The following is a 22,298-nucleotide window of genomic DNA, read 5'->3' on the forward strand; positions in this document are numbered from 1 at the left end:
AAACAGGTGAACAGGAAAGGTGAGAAAGAGTAACATCAAACCATACCTTTCCTCCACCTATTTTTACACTCATATTACCAAAGAGCAATGGATTGCCTAACTAATCTGGCTGACCTCAAATATCTAAGTCCACTGTCTGATAATTAGCAAACAGCTGCCTGGATGTTCCAGCCATTTCATAAGACACAAAGACTGTGTGGTCTAAATGTCAGAGATGCTAGGCTTTTCTGATATGAACATGTGAGTAAGGAAGTATATAACATCTGTATTTAGGATCAATATAGGTCTTTCTCAACATAAGACGTTCCTGAAAATCCAATGATGGGAGAATTTACTACTACAAAAAAACAAAACAAAACAAAAAAAGAATTAGGAGTACTGATCTTTGAAATATTCCCTATTTCCTGTTTTATTTTATGTTCAATTATGCTTTATTGAACATAAAATAAAACAGGAAATAGGGAATATTTTATGCCATCCTAAATTAGTAATAATGAACACTCTATAATTTTCCATTAACAGTCAGACTTACTGGCCCTGGCTATTCCACTCTAGCAATTTATCTTCTGGAAATATATGCATGAAAATACAAAAATGTGCCGGGTGGTGGTGGCGCACGCCTGTAATCCCAGCACTCGGGAGGCAGAGGCAGGTGGATCTCTGTGAGTTCGAGGCCAGCCTGGACTACAGAGCTAGTCCAGGACAGGCTCCAAAGCTACAGAGAAACCCTGTCTTGAAAAACAAAAAACAAACAAACAAACAAAAAAAATGTTTCAGCAGTATAAGGCAGAAACAGGGAGGTGGGGATTTAACTCAGTGGTAGCAGCGCTTGCTAGGCACAAGACCCTGGGTTCGTCCTCAGCTCTGGAAAAAAAAAAAAAAGACAGAAACAGAAGCCATCCAGATCACATCACCAAAAGGGACAACTAACTATGGGTAGAATGCTGTGCCACTGTTAAACATGTTGAACATGGAAACATGCCCATGACAGCATGAGAAGTAAGTCAACTGAAGAACAGACCAGGCATGGTCTCTTTTGAGGACAAGTGGGGTTACATACAAAGTGTTCACAGTGATTATCTTTCCAGCACTGGCTTCACAGAGAACATCACTTTCTATAATTGCACATTCTGAAATGTTTCCATTTTTTTAAACAAATAAATCTACATTAGTTCTTTAAGCAACAGAACCCAGGCATTTCCATTTATGAAGCTTTTTTCTGTATAAATTTTCCAGGTTCTCCCTTCTGCATAATTATAATAATACATTTTCTGATTTGGGGATTGTGGGGGAGCACTGTTGAAGATGATTGAGTCTTTCATTCATCCATTCAGCAGCCCTTCCTACACACATTCAAAACGTCTTTTTTTCCCTTTTCCTTTTTTCTTCTCCTCACTCCAGTATTGGGGATTAAAGTCAAGGCTTTGCACATGCTGAGCAAGTGCCCTATAGCAGTGCTATCTACATCCCTGGCCCTTAAGCCTTTCTTATTCTGACAGTTGGTGGCTCTTGCTTACAGGCTTTCACCAGCCTTAAAACACAAAATAATCTATAGATGTGTAAGCTAGCATGATTTAAGTTACCTCACTCCCTGGTCTATTATCCACCAGCAGCCAAATAATCTTTTTAAACAAGATCTTTAGGACTATGCGAAAATATTTGCTTAACATGTAGGAGGCCTAAGGTTCAACCCCAGCACCACCCAAAATAACAGTAATAATAATGTCAGATCTTTGATATCTATACAATCATTGCAATCTCATGGCTTCTTATCAAACAGGTAAAATCCTTTAAAAGGCTTAGAACCTATGTAACATCCCTGTCACCTCTCCAACATCATCTCCTCCTGAGTAGGGAGAGATCTTAGGTATGCTGAATTTGTCCATTTCCTTGTGAAGCTCTTGCTCCCAATGTTGACAGTTTGTTCCTAAACTTCCCTGAGGACACTGCTCAAATGTTACCCTATCAAACTTCTTCTAAACACCCTAGTTACCATCTTTTTATGTACATCCCTTTTTCTCCATAGAACTTGTCACCATCTAGCATTCTAGATACTTTTGTTTACTGTTTTTCTCCCATTCAAATGAGAACTCTATGCTGATACTTGAAGAGTACCTGGTAAACAGTAGTGTCTAGTAAGTATTGGTTAACTAAATAAATGTCATTACCACCCTGAACACACCGGACTCACCAGTCAGTTGAATGTACGCATAAGTGAATAGATCATAGAGTACTTTGGAACTCTGTCATTCTGGGTTATAAGAGTCAAAGTTACACAGGAGAGGCAGCCCTTAGCAGAAACTCCTTAGTTTCTTCCTCCAAGGCCTGGGTTTAGCTTCCCTTTGTGTCTCATAAACTATGCTGCTTAACTGTACCATAGGTTTTGCTCCTTTTCTATTTCCCAATACCTGGTTCTCACTTTCCCCCCAGAATGAACAAGTCATCATTTGTCCCTCCCAACAATGAAATTCTCTCTTTTTTTTTTTTGAGCTGAGGACGAACCCAGGGTCTTGTGCCTAGCAAGCGCTGCTACCACTGAACTAAATCCCCAACTCCCCATTCTTTATTCTTTGTCTTGAATTGCCAAATTTCTAAGTAGTAATTCAAAAGTTTATTGTGCCTTGTAACACAATTTTATCAGTTGTTTTTTTAGAGGTAACTAGCCAACCCTCTGCATTACCCCCTCTTTTTTTTTTTTAGCCCCCAAGACAGGATTTCTCTGTGTAGCAGCCCTAGCTGTCCTGGAACTAAAACTAGCTCTGTAGGCCAGGCTGGCCTCAAATTCACAGAGATCCACCTGCCTCTGCCTCCTGAGTGCTGGGACTATAGCTGTGCACCACCACCACCCAGCTAACCTTCTGCATTCTTAGAGATTGAGCAAAAATATTATATAAGGATTCTTCATCCTTATAAGAAAATAATAACAATAACCAGAATCATCTCAAAATTGTAAAGGCAGTCTGATGGACTGGCAAGCTGCCTCAGGCAGTAAAGGTAGCTACTACCAAAGCAGAAGACATGACTCCCACAAGTTATCCTCTGACCTTGGGGCATCCTATGGCATGTGCATGTCTCCCTCAAATAAACAAATGAATTTGTTTTTTTTATAAATGGAGTATAGGTATGGTTGAGTACTACACTGCACACAGGGAGAGATGCTGGGTTCTACCTTCAACACTACAAAAAATAAAATTAAATTAAACAGATTCGGGGGCTGGAGAGATGGCTCAGAGGCTAAGAGCACTGTTTGCTCTTCCAAAGGTCCTGAGTTCAATTCCCAGCAATCATATGGTGGCTCACAACCATCTGTAATGAGATCTGGTGCCCTCTTCTGGCCTGCAGAGGTACGTGCAGACAGAACACTGTATACATAATAAATAAATCTTGAAAAAAAATTTAAACGGATTCATTATAACAATGCTCAGAACCTCTTCTTGCCAAAAAACAATGAAGTACACACCTTCTCAAAACCTGAACAATCTACATCTGAGTAAATTCAGTATTTTCCACAAAAACTAAAAGAAAAAATAAAATATGAACAGGAAACATAACCTTTACACATTTAATTTTGAATTTTATCAAGTATATCTTCATTGAGACCACAAATATAGCCCCTACAATGGGTTGCTCAAAGCAAAGTTGGGTTCTGGCCATATTTAACATCTGTTTGTTTTGAAAGAGTTTCTGAGTACTGGAATTATAGGTATGTACCACCACCACACCTGGTTTATTCAGGGCTGGGGATACAACATAGAGCTTCACGCATGCTAGACAAGCACTCTACCAACTAACTTTAAACTGAAAAAAAATTCAACAGCATTGACCAGCAGATATAACAGTATCACTGAGATGCTGAACACCAAGATCAAAAAATGCCCTCAGTCATCAGCGAGCAAACAATGTGAAGGGCATCTGGCCAAAAGCCAGAGACTTCTTACAGGCTTCAGCACAACCAGTTGATAATTAGGAACTCGGCCCCATCGTGAAACAGAGGAACAAATTCAGGCCATCTGGGAGCATGCAGAAAGTGTATCTTTACTTTAAATAATGCCCCTTCACTTATTCAGCATGTATTTATTGAACCAAGGATTCACTGTAAGATGAAAAGATGTGAACTGAACATGTTGGTACACATCTATAATTGAAGCACTTGGGAGATGGTGGAAGGGGATCATGAATTTAAGGCCAGCTTTAAGCTATTTTGAGGCCAGAGTGGGACACATAATATACTATGTCTCAAAAAATAATGGTGATAGCCAGGCAATGGTGGCACACACCTTTAATTCCAGCATGTAGGATGCAAAGGCAGGTGGATCTCTGTGAGTTCAAAGCCAGACTGCTCTACAGAGCGAGTTCCAGCCAGAACTACACAGAAAAACCCTGTCTCAAAAACCCAAAATGAAAAAGAAAAAAAAAAAGTGATGACAATAAAAAGAATGTGATATAATGGATCTTTTTAACCCAAAAGGGTAAATAAGATTAATATTTCACAAAAAAAGGAAAAAAAGATTAATATTTCACATCAAATTATAAGGAATGAAAGTTGGGAACTGTGGCACAGGTATGTAATTGAAAACGCCTAGGGAGGCTAACAGAGTAAGACAGCATGGGTTACAACATGAGTTTAAGGACAGCCTAAATAAGCAAATTATCAAGAACAGCTCAAAACTTAATATGTACTTTCTTTCTTTCTTTCTTTTTTTTTTTTTTTTTTTTTTTTTTTTGGTTTTTCGAGACAGGGTTTCTCTGTATAACAGCTCTGGCTACCCTGGAACTCACTCACTCTGTAGACCAGGCTGGCCTCGAACTCACAGAGATCCACCTGTCTCTGCCTCCAGAATGCTGGGATTAAAGGCGTGCGACACCACCACCCAGCTTAACACACTTTCTAAACAAGGCTAATGATCCAAGTTCATCCTTGGAATCCATGTAAGTGCAGAAGAGGAGATAACAGACTGCAAATTTGTCTTCAGATCTCCAAAAGCTCACTATGGTACGTGTGTGCCCCTTTCCAGCAAGCATGCATGCATGTACACACAATAACTAAAATAATTTTAATTAAAATTAATTAATTAACAAACAGGCTGGAGTTGAAGTTCAATGGTTGAGTGCTTGCCTAGTACACTCAAGGCCCTTGGTTCAATCACTAATATCACATACATAAAAAAGTAACACAATTTTAATTCGACTTGCTCAATTCAACTAATATTTACGAAGTAACTACTAAGAACCAGGTAGTATCTAAGAGATAGCAGATATTCATACATAATTACTACTTTTAGTGAGCACATGACAGAGAGGTAATCAAATAAACCCATGTCTGAATCATATGCCTCTAATTTTGCACTAGAAGGCAGAGAGACAGAAGGATCCTAGGAGCTGGGCCAGCCAGCCACTCTAGTCAATTACTGAGTTCTGGTTTGGTAAAACCCTGTGTGAAAAAGTAAGGCAGAAGCTTGGTGGCACAGGCCTTTAATCTCAGCACTCATGAGACAGAGGCAGGTGGAGCTACATAGTATTCTAGGCCAGGCAAGACTGCATAGGGAGACCCTACCTCAAAAACATAAATAAATAAGATGGAGAATCATAGAAAAATGCATATAATGTTGACCTCTAGCATTTGCATACATACATATGGATAGGCAGGTGGAAAGACAGACAGACACACACACACACACACACACACACACACACACACACTCACACACATGGAAAAAAAAGAAAGAAAAAGGTAAGAAATAATTTCCTGTCATCAGTGAAATAAAGAAGTATCTAGTACCCAAGAACAAAAAGGAAGAAGTGATTATCTGGGGCAGTCCAGAAGGTTTCTCGAAGGGAAGATACACGAGGGGGCAGGGGTATGTAAGTAGTGGAGCTTGTGTGCTATGGTACACATGTGGTAGAGGTCAGAGGATAACTCTTGAGAGTTCTTTCCTTCCACTGTGCGTTCTGAGGACTGAACTCAGATCATGAGTTTTTGTGGCTTTTGCCAGCTTTCAGCTTTGGACTATGTTCTGAATAACAAGTTTAGTATATTCTCCATCTAAAGAAGCTGTCTGTCTGTTACAGTCTGAAAGTGAAATGCCTTCCTTCAACAGGCCCTTGTATCTCAATAGTTGATTCCCAGCTAGTGACACTATTTAGGACCTTCTAGACATGGGGCCTGGAATCCAGCTGACCTAGGACCTTATGAGTTCCAGCACTGCTCAAGTTTTGGTCCAAGTTTTCTGCTTCGTGATGGGCACTATGTAATAATCAGCTGCTGCATACTTAATATCACCATATGATGTGGCCTGCTGCCATATCTTCCCCACCATGGGGGTGGGGAGTGTCCCAAACCGTGAGCCAAAATAAAGTGTTCCTCCTTTAAGCTGTTTCTGTCAGTCACTTGACAACTGTGCCAAGACCAATTAGGTCAACACAAAGAAGAGTTGGATCCCTTTCTAAATAAGGCAAACCTTGTATTTGCCTGATTTCTAGGTTGCTTTCACCCTCTTGTAGACCTATAACCAGTTCATATATCCATTTATTTCCTTTCAGATACAGTGTTTGGGTTGAAGTCTCCCTGCGTGACTAACTGGGGCTGAGTGGCTCAAGAACTTCAAGGGGCTTCAGCCTGCAAACTCCAAAGCAACCTCTTACAAAAGTCTAAGAAACTTGAAAATCCAATGAGAGCATCTAACTCTAACCTTTGATGTTTGGACTAAATTTTAACGCTAAGGCCATCATCTCACTTCTTGGTCTTTATTCATCATCAGAGAAAAGTAAAGATCAAAAGCATCAGTTCTCAGAGCGTTCTGTTTTAAAGAGAAGGTCTTAAATAAAGTGAAGGGGCTGGGGATGCAGCTCAGTGGTAGAGTGTTTACCCACCATTCACTAAGCCCTGGGTTTGAACCCAGCACCATATAAACTGGGATTGGTGGCACATACCTGTAATATAAACACTTGGAGATGTAGATACAAGATCAGAAATTCAAGATCATCCTCCCAATATATCAAGAGTTCTAGGCCATCTTGGGCTATGTGAGATTCTGTCTATAAATAAGTAAACAAGTGGAAGAAAAGATGTCCTCTACAGCATCTTGGAGTTCAAATCTCACCTCTACTCTCAGTACCTCTTTGCTGAGAATGAATGAGGCCACAGGATGAGGTCCCTAGCACTGAAGGAAAGGAGATGAATAGGGAGGCTGAACTAATAACTCTGGTTCCTTCTAGTTTCAAAATACCACTTCAAGTAGTCATGGAGGCATATGCCTTTAATTCCAGAGTTCAGGAGACACAAACATATGGATCTCTGTGAGTTCCAGAACAGCCTGGTCTACTTAGCAAGTTCCAGGCCAGTCAGAGCTAAATAGTAAGCCCCAGTCTCAGACAGACAGACAGACAGACAGACAGACAGACAGATAGACAGACAGACGGATGGATGGATGGATGGATGGATAGATGGGTAGAGGGATAGAGGGATAGAGGAATGGATGGATGGATGGTAGATTGATAGACAGATAGGTAGATAGATAGACAGACAGACAGACAAGTGGCTCTTCAAAGGTCAGAAGTCCTCACAATGCCCTGATCTTCTCCTAGACCAAAAAAGAGGTTTCTGATAGTGAAACAAAAGGCTTGTCACCCAAGGTGTAAGGTGGGATCAGACTACATAACAGCTTGTCCTCATGTGCCCATAAGAAAAAGGAGACATCCTATGGGCTGATTACTACCACTCAGCAGCACAGAGCACTAGTGGAATATAGACGTGCTTAGGAGCACACTTGCACACACAGCCGTTATCCCTGTAGTACGAAGAGAGCAAAACACCTCCCCGTAGCCCATTTCTTACTAGGTGGCCAAAAACAAAACTAGTACAATCACCTTTCATAAACTCCATGCACTTAACAACAATAGTTAGTCACCTATAAAAATGGGATTTTTTTTTTTTTTTAGCTCAGTGGTAGAGCGCTTGTCTAGCAGGCACAAGGCCCTGAGTTCGGTCCTCAGCTGGGGGGGGGGGGGGGGGGGGGGGGGCTTTGTTGCAGGATTCTACCTCCTACACAGACCATAAGAACAATGTTTCTTCCCTGCCAGCCAAGCCCAGCAGTAGCAACAGCCCAACAGTGACATCTGCTGGAAAATAGAAGCATGAGCTGGCTCACCAGGTAGACACTCAGGCATCTTTAGAAGGAAGTTTAAATGAGGGTTTAGTTAGCACCAGTTTGTATTTGTAATTTACACCAGAATGCAGCCATTCAATTTGTAAGTAAAGGCTCCACTTTGATAGTATACACTTAAGATATCTTTCAATATGCCTCATTTCTAAGCCAGCTGTTATTCCTCATAATATACTATATTCTAGCTCATGTAAAATGATTCCCTAAAAGTAGTATTAATACCATTTAAAAAAGAGAATTATGCATTATTTGTATCTCTTAAAAGAAAAAAAAAACATACTTGCCAGGCGGTGGTGGCGCATGCCTTTCATCCCAGCACTTGGGAGGCAGAGCCAGGCAGATCTCTGTTGAGTTCAAGGCCAGCCTGGTCTCCAAAGTGAGTTCCAGGAAAGGTGCAAAGCTACACAGAGAAACCATGTCTCAAAAACAAAACAAAACAAAAACAACCATATTTTATCACAAGGTGACAAGACTATACACAATGTGTGTGCGTGTATACACATATGTCCCCCAGTGCTGGGGATAGAGCCTCATGCAAACTATAGAGGTTCTCAGCTACTACTGCACTCTTAGCCCTACAACATACCTTTTAAAAAGTTTAATGTCATTTAAGTCACAACACAAACTACTTTTTATCACTAGGAGAAAAGAAAATATTAAGACAAAAGTTCCTGATAAATCCTCAAGAGTTTCTAAAATTTTAAAAGCCTACTCAAAAGATGATTAGCCAACAACCAGCTAGATGACTCAGTGGGTAAAGGTGCTTGCTACCAATCCTCATTCCCAACATGGTAGGAGAGAACCAATTCCCGAAAAGTGCCCTCTGACTTCCACAGGTGTGCCACATACACAATACATATACACACCACAATAAAGAAGTGTAATTAAAAGTTATTAAGCCAGGCTTTGTAGCATATACTTGTAATCCCAGCACTCAAAAGACTGAGGCAAGCTGATCTCTGTTAGTTAGAGGCCAGTCTGGTCTAGAGATAATTGCAGGACAGCCAAGCTACACAAAGAAACTGGGGTGGGGGGGGGGGAGAGGCAGAATTTTCTCAAGTTAAAGATCAGCCTGGGCTTTAAAGCAAGCCCATGTCTCAAAACAGAGTTTTCAAGAGGGCTATCAATGTTAACATCAAGATGCTCAACAGCTAACGGCACTTGCCACACAAACCTGATGACCTGAGTTCAATCTCTAGAACCCATATGAAGAGGTAAAGAAAATAGAGTTGTCCTGACCTCCACACATCCACTGTGGTGGACAGTATTTTCTTTTAATTTAAGAAATTATAATTAATACGTTATGTGTGCAGTATGATAGTTACTAATCAAGTCTGTCTACTTATATTTAGAGTAATAAAATTTAAAATTAGACCCAGCAGTGGTGGCGCACACCTTTGATCCCAGCACTAGGGATTACACAGCCTGATCTACAAAGAGAAATCCTGTCTCGAAAAATATAAATAAGTAAGTAAGTAAGTAAGTAAGTAAATGAAATTAGTTCCTTGAATACTAACAGCCACATTTCAGTTACTCAATGGTCATATGTGCTCATGGCTACTATGTTTGCAAGCACAGATACAGAATATCTTTTTTTTAAATTTGGTTTTAGAGCCAGCCCTGGATCTCACTCTGTAGAGCAGACTGACCTCAAACTCACAGAGATCCACCTGCCTCTACCTAAGGAGTGCTAGGATTAAAGGCGTGTGCCACCAGTACCCAGCCAGAATATTTTTATCAACACAGAAAGTTTTGCTGAATAGCCTTGTTCTAGAAACAATGAAGTATTTATAGAGAAAAATATGTGCTATCTGGGCTGGGGTAGTAGAAAAGGATATAGACAAAAAAAGGGGAAAAAAACTAAAAAGGCAGCTAGCTACTCATGATTTTTAATATTAAGTGATAGTGCATAGGAATTAATTTATTATTCTTTTCATTTTTATGTTGGAAGAGTTCCATAGTAAAAGAAAATTAAAAGAGAAAAATAAATTGTTTACTTAAAACTAAGGTTATCAGGACAGTGAGACACTGTCTCAAAAAAATTCTTAATTTAAAAATGAGGGCTGGAGAGATGGCTCAGCGGTTAAGAGGACTGGCTACTCTTCCAGAGGTCCTGAGTTCAATTCCCAGCAACACGTGGTGGCTCACAACCATCTGTAATGAGATCTGGTGCCCTCTTCTGGCATGCAGGCAGAACATTGCATATATAATAAATAAATCTTTGAAAAAAAAAATGAAATAGGGTTGGGGATTTAGCTCAGTGGTAGAGTGCTTGTCTAGCAAGCGCAAGGCCCTGGGTTCGATCCTCAGCTCCAAAAAAAAAGGGAAAGAAATGAGTAAATAAAAAACAAAAACACTAAGGTTCATCAGGCTAGAGAGATGGCTCGGTGGCTAAAAGGTACTTGCCACCAAGCCTGATGACCTGAGTTTGACCCACTGGGCCCCACAAGGTAGAAGTTATCCTCTGCCTCTGACCTCCATATGGGAACATATATATTCATACACACACACACACACACACACACACACACACACACACACACAAAATTTTTAAATGGACCAGGCAGTGGTGGCACACACCTTTAGTACCAGGAAGGCAGAAGCAGGAGAATCTCTGAGTTCGAAGCCAGCCTGGTCTACAGAGTGAGTTCCAGGACAGCCAGGACTGCACAGAGAAACCCTGTCTGGGAAAAAAAAAAAAAAAAAACCAAAAAAGGGGAGGAGGAGAGGGATATGGCTCAGCAGTTAGCACTGGTTCTTGCCAAGGACCCAGATTTGATTCCTAGCACCCACATAGCAGCTCACAACCATCTGTAACTCCAGTTCTAGGGGATCTAATGTTCTCCTCTGGTATCCATGGGCACCAGGTACATACATAGTACACATGCAGGCAAAACACACACACACACATACACACACATAAAATTAAATACTCTAAAACAATACTAGGATTATCTTATGGAATATGCCATGCATTGACAACTGACAAAGCTTTTGTTATGGAGAACAGAGTTCTTCACTCTGAACTACTAAATGATAATTTCTTCTTTTCAGTTCTTTTGGAGTGTGTGGTATATATGCATGTGTACATACATGTGTGCACATCCAGAAGCCAGAAGAGTACATCTGAAGGCCTGCTCTACCACTTTCCACTTTATTCCTTTGAAACAAGTTTCTCACTGGACCAAGAACTCAAGAGTTTCAACTAGCTTGTCAGCAAGCCCCCTAAAATCTTGGTGAGGTTATAAGCATGGGTACCACATGTACCTTTTTATGTGAGTACTTGGAATTTGCACTCAAGTCCTCATACTTACATATGTGTTATCATCCACTTAGCCATCTCCTAAACTCCCATCCTAAGAGACCTTTGACAAGAAATTCTGACTTCTCTAAGGCACTCACTTTTCTTTTTTTTCTTTCTTTTTTTTTTTTTTTTTTGTGTGTGTAGTGGGGGGGGGGGGGGGGGGGTTGGTTTACCAAAACAGAATTTCTCTGTGTAACAGCCCTAGCTGGCCTGAAACTTGCTTTGTAGACCAGGATCTCACAGAGATCCAACTGCCTCTGCCTCCCAAGTGCTACCATCGGCCAGCCTAGGACTAATTGCAAAATAAGAAATTTATATACCTGCCTTGCACAGAGCTGTTGTAAAAATCAAAAGTTCTGTCTCCCAGCATCCCCCACTCTCTGTTTCCAATTACCTCAAAGTAAAATATGGTGGTACCTTAGATAGTAGGCCCTCCTTAACTGGTATCTTTAATGCTCTGCATACAGTAGGGGTTTATTTTAATCATTGGGGAATTACTCAGTAGAACACCACAAGAAGTACTGTTAAAGCAAGATGGACAAACACTGACCAAAGGTTCAGTTTTGGGGGGGGGGGGCAAGAAATGATAAACTTCTAGTGTCAGCAGTTGAAGATAGTCTTTTCATAACTGCTTTTAATAAATTCTGAGTGCCAACAATGTATCAGGCACTGTGCTGGCTGCCTTCCTGCTTCTCAAAAAGAACATTGGCCCAGACTCTTGGTGCGGGCCCTTAAGCAAAGGTAAATATTCCAAGCTAGGAACCCAGAGCTGTTTCCCAAGAACTAGTCTCACTCACTCAGACACAGAAACAAGCTTGTTATTTTGTCTACTTCTGATATCCAGCCAGACTCCCTGTCCCCACTATTCTGCATGCATCATATATTTTCTCCTTGAGAATGTGCTATTGCCTTAAAAGAAAAAGGTCTTTCCTTCTCCAAGTCTTACCAATCTTTCATTATTGGATATTATATAACCTTTGTTTTGGCAATAGTTCCCTTTTGTTAAAATTAAACTAGTTGTTGGTTTTGTTTTTTTTTTCTTTCTGCTTAGACTTCACTTAGTATCAGTAGCACACAAAGAAGCACCATATTGGAGACAGTGAGAAGGCTAAGTAGGTTAAAGGTGTTTGCCACCATGCCTAATGACCCCAGAATCTACATGGTGTAAAAGAACAGCCAATTCCCAAAAGCTGCTCTCTGACCTCTATATATGTGCCATGGCACACACACCATCCCCACATACACAATAAATAAAGATGTAATTTTTTTCAAGTTGTACCATATCCTCTACACTTGTAATAGATTCCATGCCTTGCCTCCACAGTAATATAGTATACTCCAGTGGGCACAGTGCCTAGCACAGTGCTGGAAAAACTGTAACCATCCCACTAATGTTTATTGAGTAAATGACTGCCTAGAGCATCCTCCAAAAATAACAAATACATGATGTCCACAATCTATATTCCCAACCTCCCTTAGCTTATGCTACAGAAATTTCAGTTGTGTCAGCAGAGGATATAATGTAGACCGATATGCTATTTGGCTCCAGTATTCTGGGGGCAGGTGATTACTCTAGATTTGACCTTTACATAATTACAGAAAGAAGTCCCTAATAAGTCAAGATAGGTGTGCACATAGCCATTCATGGAAGATGAGGTGGGTGGTTTATTATTCCTACTCTGTTTCTTTCAAGAGAACTGTCTGGGATGCCAATCCACATATGGAGAGGCCTTCCTTCCATGAATTCTTACTTTTCCCTACCCAGGTGCAAGGTCCAGTCAAAGAATTTTGGAGGTAGAAGTATATTTAAAAGGCTTTGAGTTCAGTCTCCACCACCACCAAAACCAAACCAAACAAAAAACCCTAAATGGGCAGCCAAGGTGCTGTCCAAATACATCAATCTGGTTTTAAAAAAAAAAAACCACTTTTCTTGATGTACCTATATTCATACATGGAATTCTTCAGCTCCTTATTGAGCTGGTTCAAAACAATACATTTAAAGATGAGGCAGCGCAAATAAGCTAAACAAAATATCCCTTGACTTTTTTTTTTTTTTTTTTTAAATTTCACTGTAACTAGTCCTCTGGGACATACTCTTATCTTAACAACTAGTCCTACACCTATACTATTTCAAAGTCAAAGATGAGGCAAAGAAAATCAATGATTCTATCTCCCCATGCCTCTCTAACCCAATCTACATTCCCCTTTCAAGGCTCAATCAAGTCAGAGCCTTGGGCTAAGACAAAACTAAAGCAGTACAGCAGTTGACTCACACCACCAGGCCTGATCCTATATCTAATAGCAGAACAAGATCCCCAAGATGATGCAAGGGATCAAATGCATGGATCCCAGACACGTCAGATAAAGGCACAACATGACCAAGGCTGAAGGATGATGGAGAGAAGAGGCAGGAAGGTGAAACAGAGGGCAGTAGCTGCTTACCTCCTGAGGGAGTCTTCCTCAGAGCTTTCTTCAGGCATATCTTGATGTAAGGCCTCCTGTGATACAGTTCCAGATCTGTTGGGCTGGGTATAAATTCGTTCCCAGTGGCCTGTTTCCTGGTTAAAGGCCACCCCCACAGTCCTCTCCTCTTGTGGACTAGCTGAGCTGCTCAACTCCAGCCTGCTGGAGCTAGGTGTTTGGCCCTCAGTCCGCTCAAGAGGTGGCAACTGGCTGCCACTTGGTGGCATGCCCTCAAAGGTAGTAGAGACATGCCAGGAAGAGCTAGGCTCGCCAGATGAAAAGTTAGGTGTGGATCTTTCCCAGCGCAGGGTATCATTGTTGAAAGTCAGAAGGTTATGGCAAGCACGGCAGCGATTAAGATGGCCCCGAGACAGATTGGAGTTGTTCTCACTGCTGTGTGGGGTAGGCTGATGAGAAGGACCTGGCCTCTCGGATTCAATGTTATTGTTGAGCATTTCCTGGGCCTGTTGGGTCTGGGGAGCTTCCCCACTCAGGCTCTGATCCAGTTCCTGCAGCCTGTCATACTCCAAAAAGAAGCGTCTCAGGTCACATTGAAGCTCATGGCGAATGCTGCCCGAGTTGTTTTGGCTAGAACCGTTCCCTCCATCTGACTCAGTAGCCAGTCCTGATGATGGAAAACCCCTTCCTTCTGTGGCTGAAGTGTACACAGATGCCTGAGAGCCGCCTTCCTGCTGTCTCAGCACAGACAGCAAACTGACTGAGGAGGCACTGGTCCTGGGTGGGGGCATAGATTCTACCTCAGAGCGTGAGTTCAGAGTGAGTACTGTCCGGGTCCACTCAGAACCTGTCAGCCCAGGGGCTAGTTCTCTGTGATACCTAGAAGGGTGACTAGACAAAGGGCCCCCCAAAGAGCGACGGGTAGGGCCCAGACTGAGGTTGCGGAGCGTGTTGCCCGCAGTGCTGCTCTGGACTGTACTGAAGGCAGACGGCCGGTTCAGGAGGCCCTGGTCCTGCTGCGTTGACGAAGCCTGCTCCGAGGGATGGAAGGGCTCGGTCTGCACAAAAGAAAAGGAAGGGGTAGTAGCTCTGGCGGAAGCAGGGGGGGCACTGTCCTGGTGTGGCAAGAGGGAAGGAACCCGAGTGCCAGCACAGCGGCTGCAAAGGCACAGGATCCCAGGGTGCCGGCAGCACTCGACTGTGGTGGGGTAACTGACCCGCTGTCGGAGCCTGATGTAAGCGGAAGTCCTGGGGCGCTCCGTGGAGGGCTGAGGGGGAGGCGGTGGGGGTGAGGGGGTAGCAGAATCTTGTACTGTGCTTTGCTCTCCCACCTGGATGCCAGAGGAGCGGGAGGACAGCATATGCAGGAAATTGTGAAGGAGAGGTGTCCGGCGAACTGGCTGTGATTGCAGGAGAGCACGCTGGCGGTAGTGAGATAATTCTGTCCCATCTATAGGAATTTCTGGTTCGTCATCACCCTGCAACATGGACCAGCAGGAGGAAAGGGTAGAGCAGGACAGTTAGGGAGAACCTTCAAACAAATTAAGACAAACTTAAAATTGACTGGGAATCATCCAAGGAGAACCACCTTCATAAATAAGCAAAAACTCTCTCCCCATAAGGTACAGAAAACTAATTGGCTTAAGACTAAAAACCATCATATGGTATTAAATTATTCATTTCTAACTGGCAACATATCTGAATGAGTACAGCCCGGCATAACAATTATTTTATAAAAGGCATCTCTGTGACATAGAAGCAATGAGTGGAAATAAAATCTCTATCAGTCAGAGAGAGGCACATGAATGACAAGCATGATAAAGACAAGTTCTTTCTTTTCTTTTTTTTTTTTTTAGATTTGTTTTTATTTTATTTTATGCCTGGGTGTTTTTGCCTGCGTGTATTTATGTGCACCACATACGTGTCTGGTGCCCATAGAGATCAGAAGAGGGAGTCAGATACCATAGAACTGGAGTTACAGATAGTTGTAAACTACTACATGAGTGCTGGAGATCAAACCAGGGTCCCCTTAAAAAAATAAAATAAAAAACAAACAGCAAGTGTAAGCCACTTCTCCAGCCTCTAGTATTTTCTTTTCTTTTCTTTCTTTTTTTTTTTTTTAATTTTATTTAAGATTTCTTTTTAGGAGCTGGAGAGATGGCTCAGCAGTTAAGAACACTTGTGGCTTTTGCAGAGGTTTGGTTGCCAGCATACACATGGTGGTTCACAACTGGCTGTAATCCCAGTTCTAGGAATCTAATGTCCTCTTCTAGCCTCTGTGGTCACTGCACACACACAATACACAAACACATGTCTGAACAAATTGCCCACACAATATTTAGACATATTATGGCTTGTTTGTTTGTTTGTTTGTTTTATGTATGTGTGTGTGTGTGTATATATATATATATATATATGGGACTCTGTGTGTGTGTATGGGAACAGGCCAGAAAAGGGCACTGGATCCCTTGGAGCTAGAGTTATGGCCAGTCATAAGCAGCCCAACATAGGTACTGAGAATGGAACTCAGGTCCTCCTCAATAGCAGTATGCTGCTCTTAACAGCTGAGTCCTTTCTCTAGCTCTGACAAGGTTTATTTCTCATGATATAGTCACAAGGGCTAGAAAACTGGCTCCACTGTCAAAACTGTAACTTCTGATGATATCAAAACCTAAAATCTCGATGAAAAAATTACTAGAGTATAAAGAATTAAAATATAATCAGAATATATAATAGACATGTAATAAAAAAGAAAAAAGAACAGCATCTGAATTAGAGCTCTAGCTTAGAAAAGAATTCTAGTTCAGATGGAGTTGGACCTGCTAGACTCTTACCTGCTGATTAGAAGGGTTAACAATTGCTGTCAGTAAGTAGTGTCCAAGTGGATCAAATCTCACCAGACTGAAATCACAACCAGAGAAAAACAAAGACCATGTTAACTGAGAAATGGAAACTGTCAGACAACCCACTTCATGCTCTTTCAAAACTCTTTCTTTTCTTTCTCTCTCCTGGAGATAATCTATCTGTGTTGCCCAAATCAGAGTCAAACTCACAAACGTTCCTGCCTCAGATTCCTGAATGCCAGAATTGTAAGTGTATTACCACACCTAACTAGCTTTTCAATAAATTTTAAAGACATTAAAATAAGGCTTCATACTGCTTTCTAATGTAAAGAAATATGTATTAAGAAAAAGATTTAAATTTATTTATTCTTATTTTATGTGCATTGGTGTTTTGCCTGCATGTATGTCTGCATGAGGGTATCAGATCCCCTGGAAATGGGGTTACAGACAGTTGTGAGCTGTCATGTAAATGCTGGAAAATTGAAGCTGGGTCCTTTGGAAGAGCAGCCAGTGCTCTTAACCACCAAGCCATCTCTCCAGTCCCTCACTTTCTTTTTTTGAGACAGGGTCTTATATAGCCCAGGCTAGCTTACAAATCAACACATAGCTGTAGGTGACCTTCAACTTTGATCCTCCTACCTCTATCCACCCAGACTTGGGATTATAGATGTATACCAACACACTCACTTTATGTGGCACTGGGGGTGAGACTCTGAGTTTCATTATGCAAGACAAGCCGCTCTACCAACTGAGCTACACCTTCAAGCCATGATTTCAGTTTTGAAAAACACCCAGGCTTGCAACACAGTAAGCAGCTACATTAAATATATATCTGTTCAATGCTGTAGATGATTGATTGATAAAGTGCTGATTGACCAGTAGCCAGGCAGGAAGTATAGGCGGGACAAGGAAAGAGGAGAATTCTGGGAAGTGGAAGGCTGAGGCAGGAAGAGACGCTGGCAGCCTCCACAAGGAGAAGCAGATGTTAAGATACTGGTAAACCACAAGCCATATGGCAACTTATAGATTAATAGAAATGGGTTGATTTAAGATATAAGAACAGTTAGCAAGAAGCCTGCCACGGCCATACAGTTTATAAGAAATATAAGTCTCTGTGTGTTTACTTGGTTGGGTCTGAGCAGCTGCAGGACTGGTAGGTGAGAGATTTGTCCTGACCATGGGCCAGGAAGGATCAGGAAAATGCTAGCTACAGTTCAACATTTAAGAGCCAATTTAAATGGTAAATCAGAATGCTGCCACACAGATTCAGGTCTCCCTTCACACAACTGTTACATTGGCTAAAAAGTTAGCACTCCAGTGACAAAAAAAGTGCATCAAGTGATATGTCTAAAAGCTAGAAAATCAGCCTATTTCCAGCCAGAACACTGTCAAAAGCTCCCAAAGAAAACAATGTATCAGGTCTAATTTAGACAATACATGTCTTGTTTTTGTAGTGCTGAGAACTGAATCTCAGGCCATATATGTAATAGGCAAGAGCTGTACAATCTCACTACATCATCAGCTCAATTGTGGTTTTGGTATTTGGGGGAGTTTTGTTTGTTTGTTACTGTTTTTCAAGACAGGGTCTCACTATGTAACTGTGGCTATCCTGGAACTTGCTAAGTAGACCAGGCTGGCCTTGAACTCACAGAGATCCACCTGCCTCTGCCTCTCAAGTATTGGGATTAAAGGTATACACCATTACACCCAGCCTGGTATTTTGTTTTTGACACAGGGTCTTGCTAACTAGTCCAGGAAGGTCTAAGACTCCCTATGTAGCCCAGACTGGCTATGAACTCATGATATGCCTACCTTAAGTACCAGAATCCTGAAATTACAGATGTGTGCCACCACACCTGCAGCCACTAAGTGTGTTTTGATCTTAAAAGCTAAGTAAGTATAGTTAGCAGATTTGATAAATGTTTATTTATATCTCTGTTTTATAATTTGATAAATATAAATAGCCAATCATGAGAAACCAGCCACCAAGCTATCTAAAAAATCACCAATATATTTTTTACTGTCTTCCCTAAGGGTAACCCAAGTGCAGACAGCTCTGAACCTAAGTGAGATTGTACCTTAAAGACCCTAATTTGTAGAGACCACAAGATAAGTCCCAAAAAGGGCAGTCAATAAACAAAAGGAACTGCTTGTGGGATAATTGTAATTAATAATAAACTACCATGAAGAGGACTAATGACTTCCCTAAGTGGGGATAAACAATCTGTCTCCTGAAATGACAGTAGTTATAACTGTTCTATCATGCCAGTCTGGTGCCTAACATAGTTGATAGAACACAACACTCACCGGACGCGTTCCATCTCACTAGCTGTCTTCACCACAGCAAAGGGCTCCCGTCGACTCCAATCCCAGAAGTGGATCTCATTGGCAGTAGCAATCAGTAGAAGCTGAGCCGTAGGATGGAAAGCCAAGGACGCTATGGCATTGTTGCTATCTGTGAACCAGCTTTCACTGCCACCCTGCAAATGAACCAATCCCAAGTATTCTCTGATTATAAACTGCCAACAGACTGGGAAGTCCACTTCAAGAAAATTATACTGAAAAGCTAAGTATGATGACTCACATCAATAATCCCAGCACTTAGGAAGTTAAGGTAAGAAGACTGCCATATATTTTGAGGGCAGCCTGTTCTACACAGTGAGATCGAGGCCAGCCTGAACTATATAATGACACCTTGTCTCAAGATAAAGAAAAAGAGAATAAGAGAAAGAAAGGGGGGGAAAGAGGGGAAAGGAGGAAGAGAAAGAAAAAGGGGAAAAGTCCTATATGGGGTTATATAGCTCAGTGGTAGGCACATGCTTTACATGTATGAAGCCCTGGGTTTGATCCCTAGGGCCTATCTCCATTTGCAGCTATATATTAGAGCACAGTGGTTCATGACTTTAATCCCAGCACTCAGGAGGCAGAAGCATGTGGATCTTGGAGAGTTTGAGGGTGGCATGGTCTAACAGTGAGTTCCAAACCAGTCAGGGTTGTATAGCAAGACCTTGTCTCTAAATAAATAAATTTCCATTTAAGAAAAATTAGGCCGGGCGGTGATGGCGCACACCTTTATTCCCAGCACTTGTGAGGCAGAGGCAGACAGATCTCTGTGAGTTCGAAGCCAGCCTGGTCTCCAGAGCCAGTTCCAGGACAGGCAAAGTTACACAGAGAAACCCTGACTCGAAAAACCAAAAGAAAAAAGAAAAGAAAAATTAGTTCCTATAGGGCTTACTTTAAACATGTCCTCTGTAAAATAATGTATAAGAACAACAATCTAGCAGTGCCAATAATTTATAAGACAAATATTACTATCTTCAAGTTAATTATAAAGCCTCTACTCAGTGTGAAAAGTCCATCTTGGTACCAACATAGTGCAGAGCAACCCCTAGCCAGTCACTGAGACAAGCAGCATCTTACTTTGATGATCCTGAGCAGAGACTCTGAGACACTGTGGACAAAAGTCCATAGTGAGCTCACTTTAGAGCCTCCTCCTATACAATGTTAATAGAACAGGGGAAGGAAAAGTTTAATATGTTTACTTTATAATGGAGAAGTAAGAACTAGCACATCCATCCATCAAGTAAGCAAGAATGTGGTTAGTTTCTCAGCCAGAATTAAGAATCCAATGGCAAATAAGTCCCTGTGTTTAGAATACCAAAGAAAAAAAAGCACCTAGGAAATTACTTACATGTAAATCCCAAATCCTAACTTCCCCATCTAGGCAGCCAGAAGCAATAAGGCCTGAGATGGTGGGATGAAAAGTGACACACCATGGAGTACGGCGGTGTCCAATCAGAGAGTGAACACACTTGCCAGTCTTAACCTCTGTAATATAGATGTTATGGTTCACGTGTGTGGATGCCAAGAGAGTCCTAGAGAATCAAAATGTAGGCATAATTAAGGAACATGTAGCAGGAAAACAAATTTTACCAGCTTTAGGCAACAAAAAACTGACATTATTCCCTATCTGCAAATGAAAAAAATTAAGATATGCCTGTTAGGCAGTTTATCTATACACAACAGAAATATCCCGATCCATAAAGGCTTCTGGTTTCCCCACGCTGTCTCCAAATGACACATAGTAACTTCAAAGAATACTTTTTCCATCTCAGAAATCCATCATGCCATTGTTGGTCTCTATCAGTCAGGCAAAGCAATGTTACTGAGAACCTGGCTGAGTTTTGTACCTTGACTTTCACCATTTTCATTATAATTCTCATTATTCTTCTGGTTGGCATTATTTGTCTACTTTCTTTCCATTTCATATATATATATATATATATATATATATATATATATATATATGTGTGTGGATATATACATATGTATGCATATACATACATATACATGCATATACACATATATACATATATATATCCAATGGCAAATAAGCAGCTGAGCACCCATGGCACGGGTGTCCCATTTATATGCATACATATGTATATACACATATATACAGACCTTCATATCCAGTGCTTCAGAGAATCTCTAGGGATTAACCTGGATGATCAAGCTAAGCCAAGAGTACAGAAAGCCATGTAATCACAAATCTTAAGCTACAGCTAAGTATTAGTACCTGTCTGGGCTGAAGGCCAGTAAGAAGGTCGAGCGTGGACTATCAGGCAGTTCTACTCTCTAGGAGAAAATAAATAAATAAATAAACAAACAAACGAGCAAGCAAACACACACACACACACACACACACACACACACACACACACACACACAGATAGACTTATAAAGTAGAGCTTACTCTGACAGAAGCCATTCTAGATTGGTATCACAGTACAGAGTAAAACTATGAAGACAATGATCAAGTCATAAATCAAGATAAACCTAAATTCAGAAACAGTATCTACTCTACAGGAAAAAATATTTCTAGTCTTAGCTTTCACATTATAAACCATTTCCCCAAACTAGCTATAAAGTCTCATAAACAAGATAAATTACATTCTCACTCTCTGCCATTGCTCTACTCTAAGGTGCCACTGTCTTGTCCTCCCCAAAACCCCTGTGTTAAAAGCCCTGGTCTCTTACCTTGCCCTCCCATTTCATCCATCGAGTCTTATCTTCCACCAGTTCCTGCAGAAGTCGCTGAGCACCCAGGGCACGAGTGCCCCGTTCTCGGCCCCAGAGGATCCGGACAGCATTCTTCTCTGGGACAACCTTCATGGTGCTCAGGAGCCACTGTCACACCAGGGACCAGAACTGAAGGAGCAAATAATAGCTCCACACACAGAAGCAGCTAAAATGAGGCCATTCAAGTCCTTGTCAGCTGTCCTCATGGAAATCTAAGGAATGAAGAATAACACCAAATAATGCCTGTTCTGCTCCCGAGAGGCTTGCCAATACAATTCTAGCTCAAAGGAGAAAGTGTTCTTTTCCTATTTAACTGTGATTGCCTAGAAAGGGGACTTCTGGAATTTTTCTTTCAAAAATATTTCATCTTGTCATATTCCTTCTATAGCTCTACTTTACATATGAAAAACTGGACATTTCTACCAAAATTATTCCATTCATATCCTTTTATAAGGCAGAAAAAAACTGTGCTCTTAATAAAAATGC

The 22,298-nt window shown here is 41.3% G+C and overlaps 1 protein-coding gene across 6 annotated transcripts in view; it reads right to left on the reverse strand.

Annotated features, from left to right (window-relative positions):
• Ambra1 (autophagy and beclin 1 regulator 1) overlaps positions 1–22,032 on the reverse strand; it is a 164,662-nt gene extending 142,630 nt beyond the window's left edge. For 3 of the 6 annotated variants that reach the window (XM_036183800.1, XM_036183802.1, XM_036183801.1), the window contains exons 1-7: positions 21,771–22,032; positions 21,310–21,368; positions 20,422–20,605; positions 19,038–19,210; positions 16,722–16,788; positions 15,219–15,365; positions 13,909–14,945 (exon numbers count right to left, since the gene is read on the reverse strand). In XM_036183800.1, the coding sequence (XP_036039693.1) occupies positions 13,909–14,945; positions 15,219–15,365; positions 16,722–16,788; positions 19,038–19,210; positions 20,422–20,605; positions 21,310–21,368; positions 21,771–21,905 (1,802 nt within the window). In that variant the 5' untranslated portion in view covers positions 21,906–22,032. Of the gene's footprint in view, positions 1–13,908; positions 15,366–16,721; positions 16,789–19,037; positions 19,211–20,421; positions 20,606–21,309; positions 21,369–21,770 lie in introns of all 6 variants that reach the window. The other 3 variants (XM_036183799.1, XM_036183798.1, XM_036183797.1) reach the window with 2 other exon arrangements.
• Positions 22,033–22,298: the final 266 nt, after the last annotated feature.

The sequence above is a fragment of the Onychomys torridus genome, chromosome 4, assembly GCF_903995425.1.
Source record: "Onychomys torridus chromosome 4, mOncTor1.1, whole genome shotgun sequence".
Classification (NCBI taxonomy): Eukaryota; Metazoa; Chordata; class Mammalia; order Rodentia; family Cricetidae; genus Onychomys; species Onychomys torridus.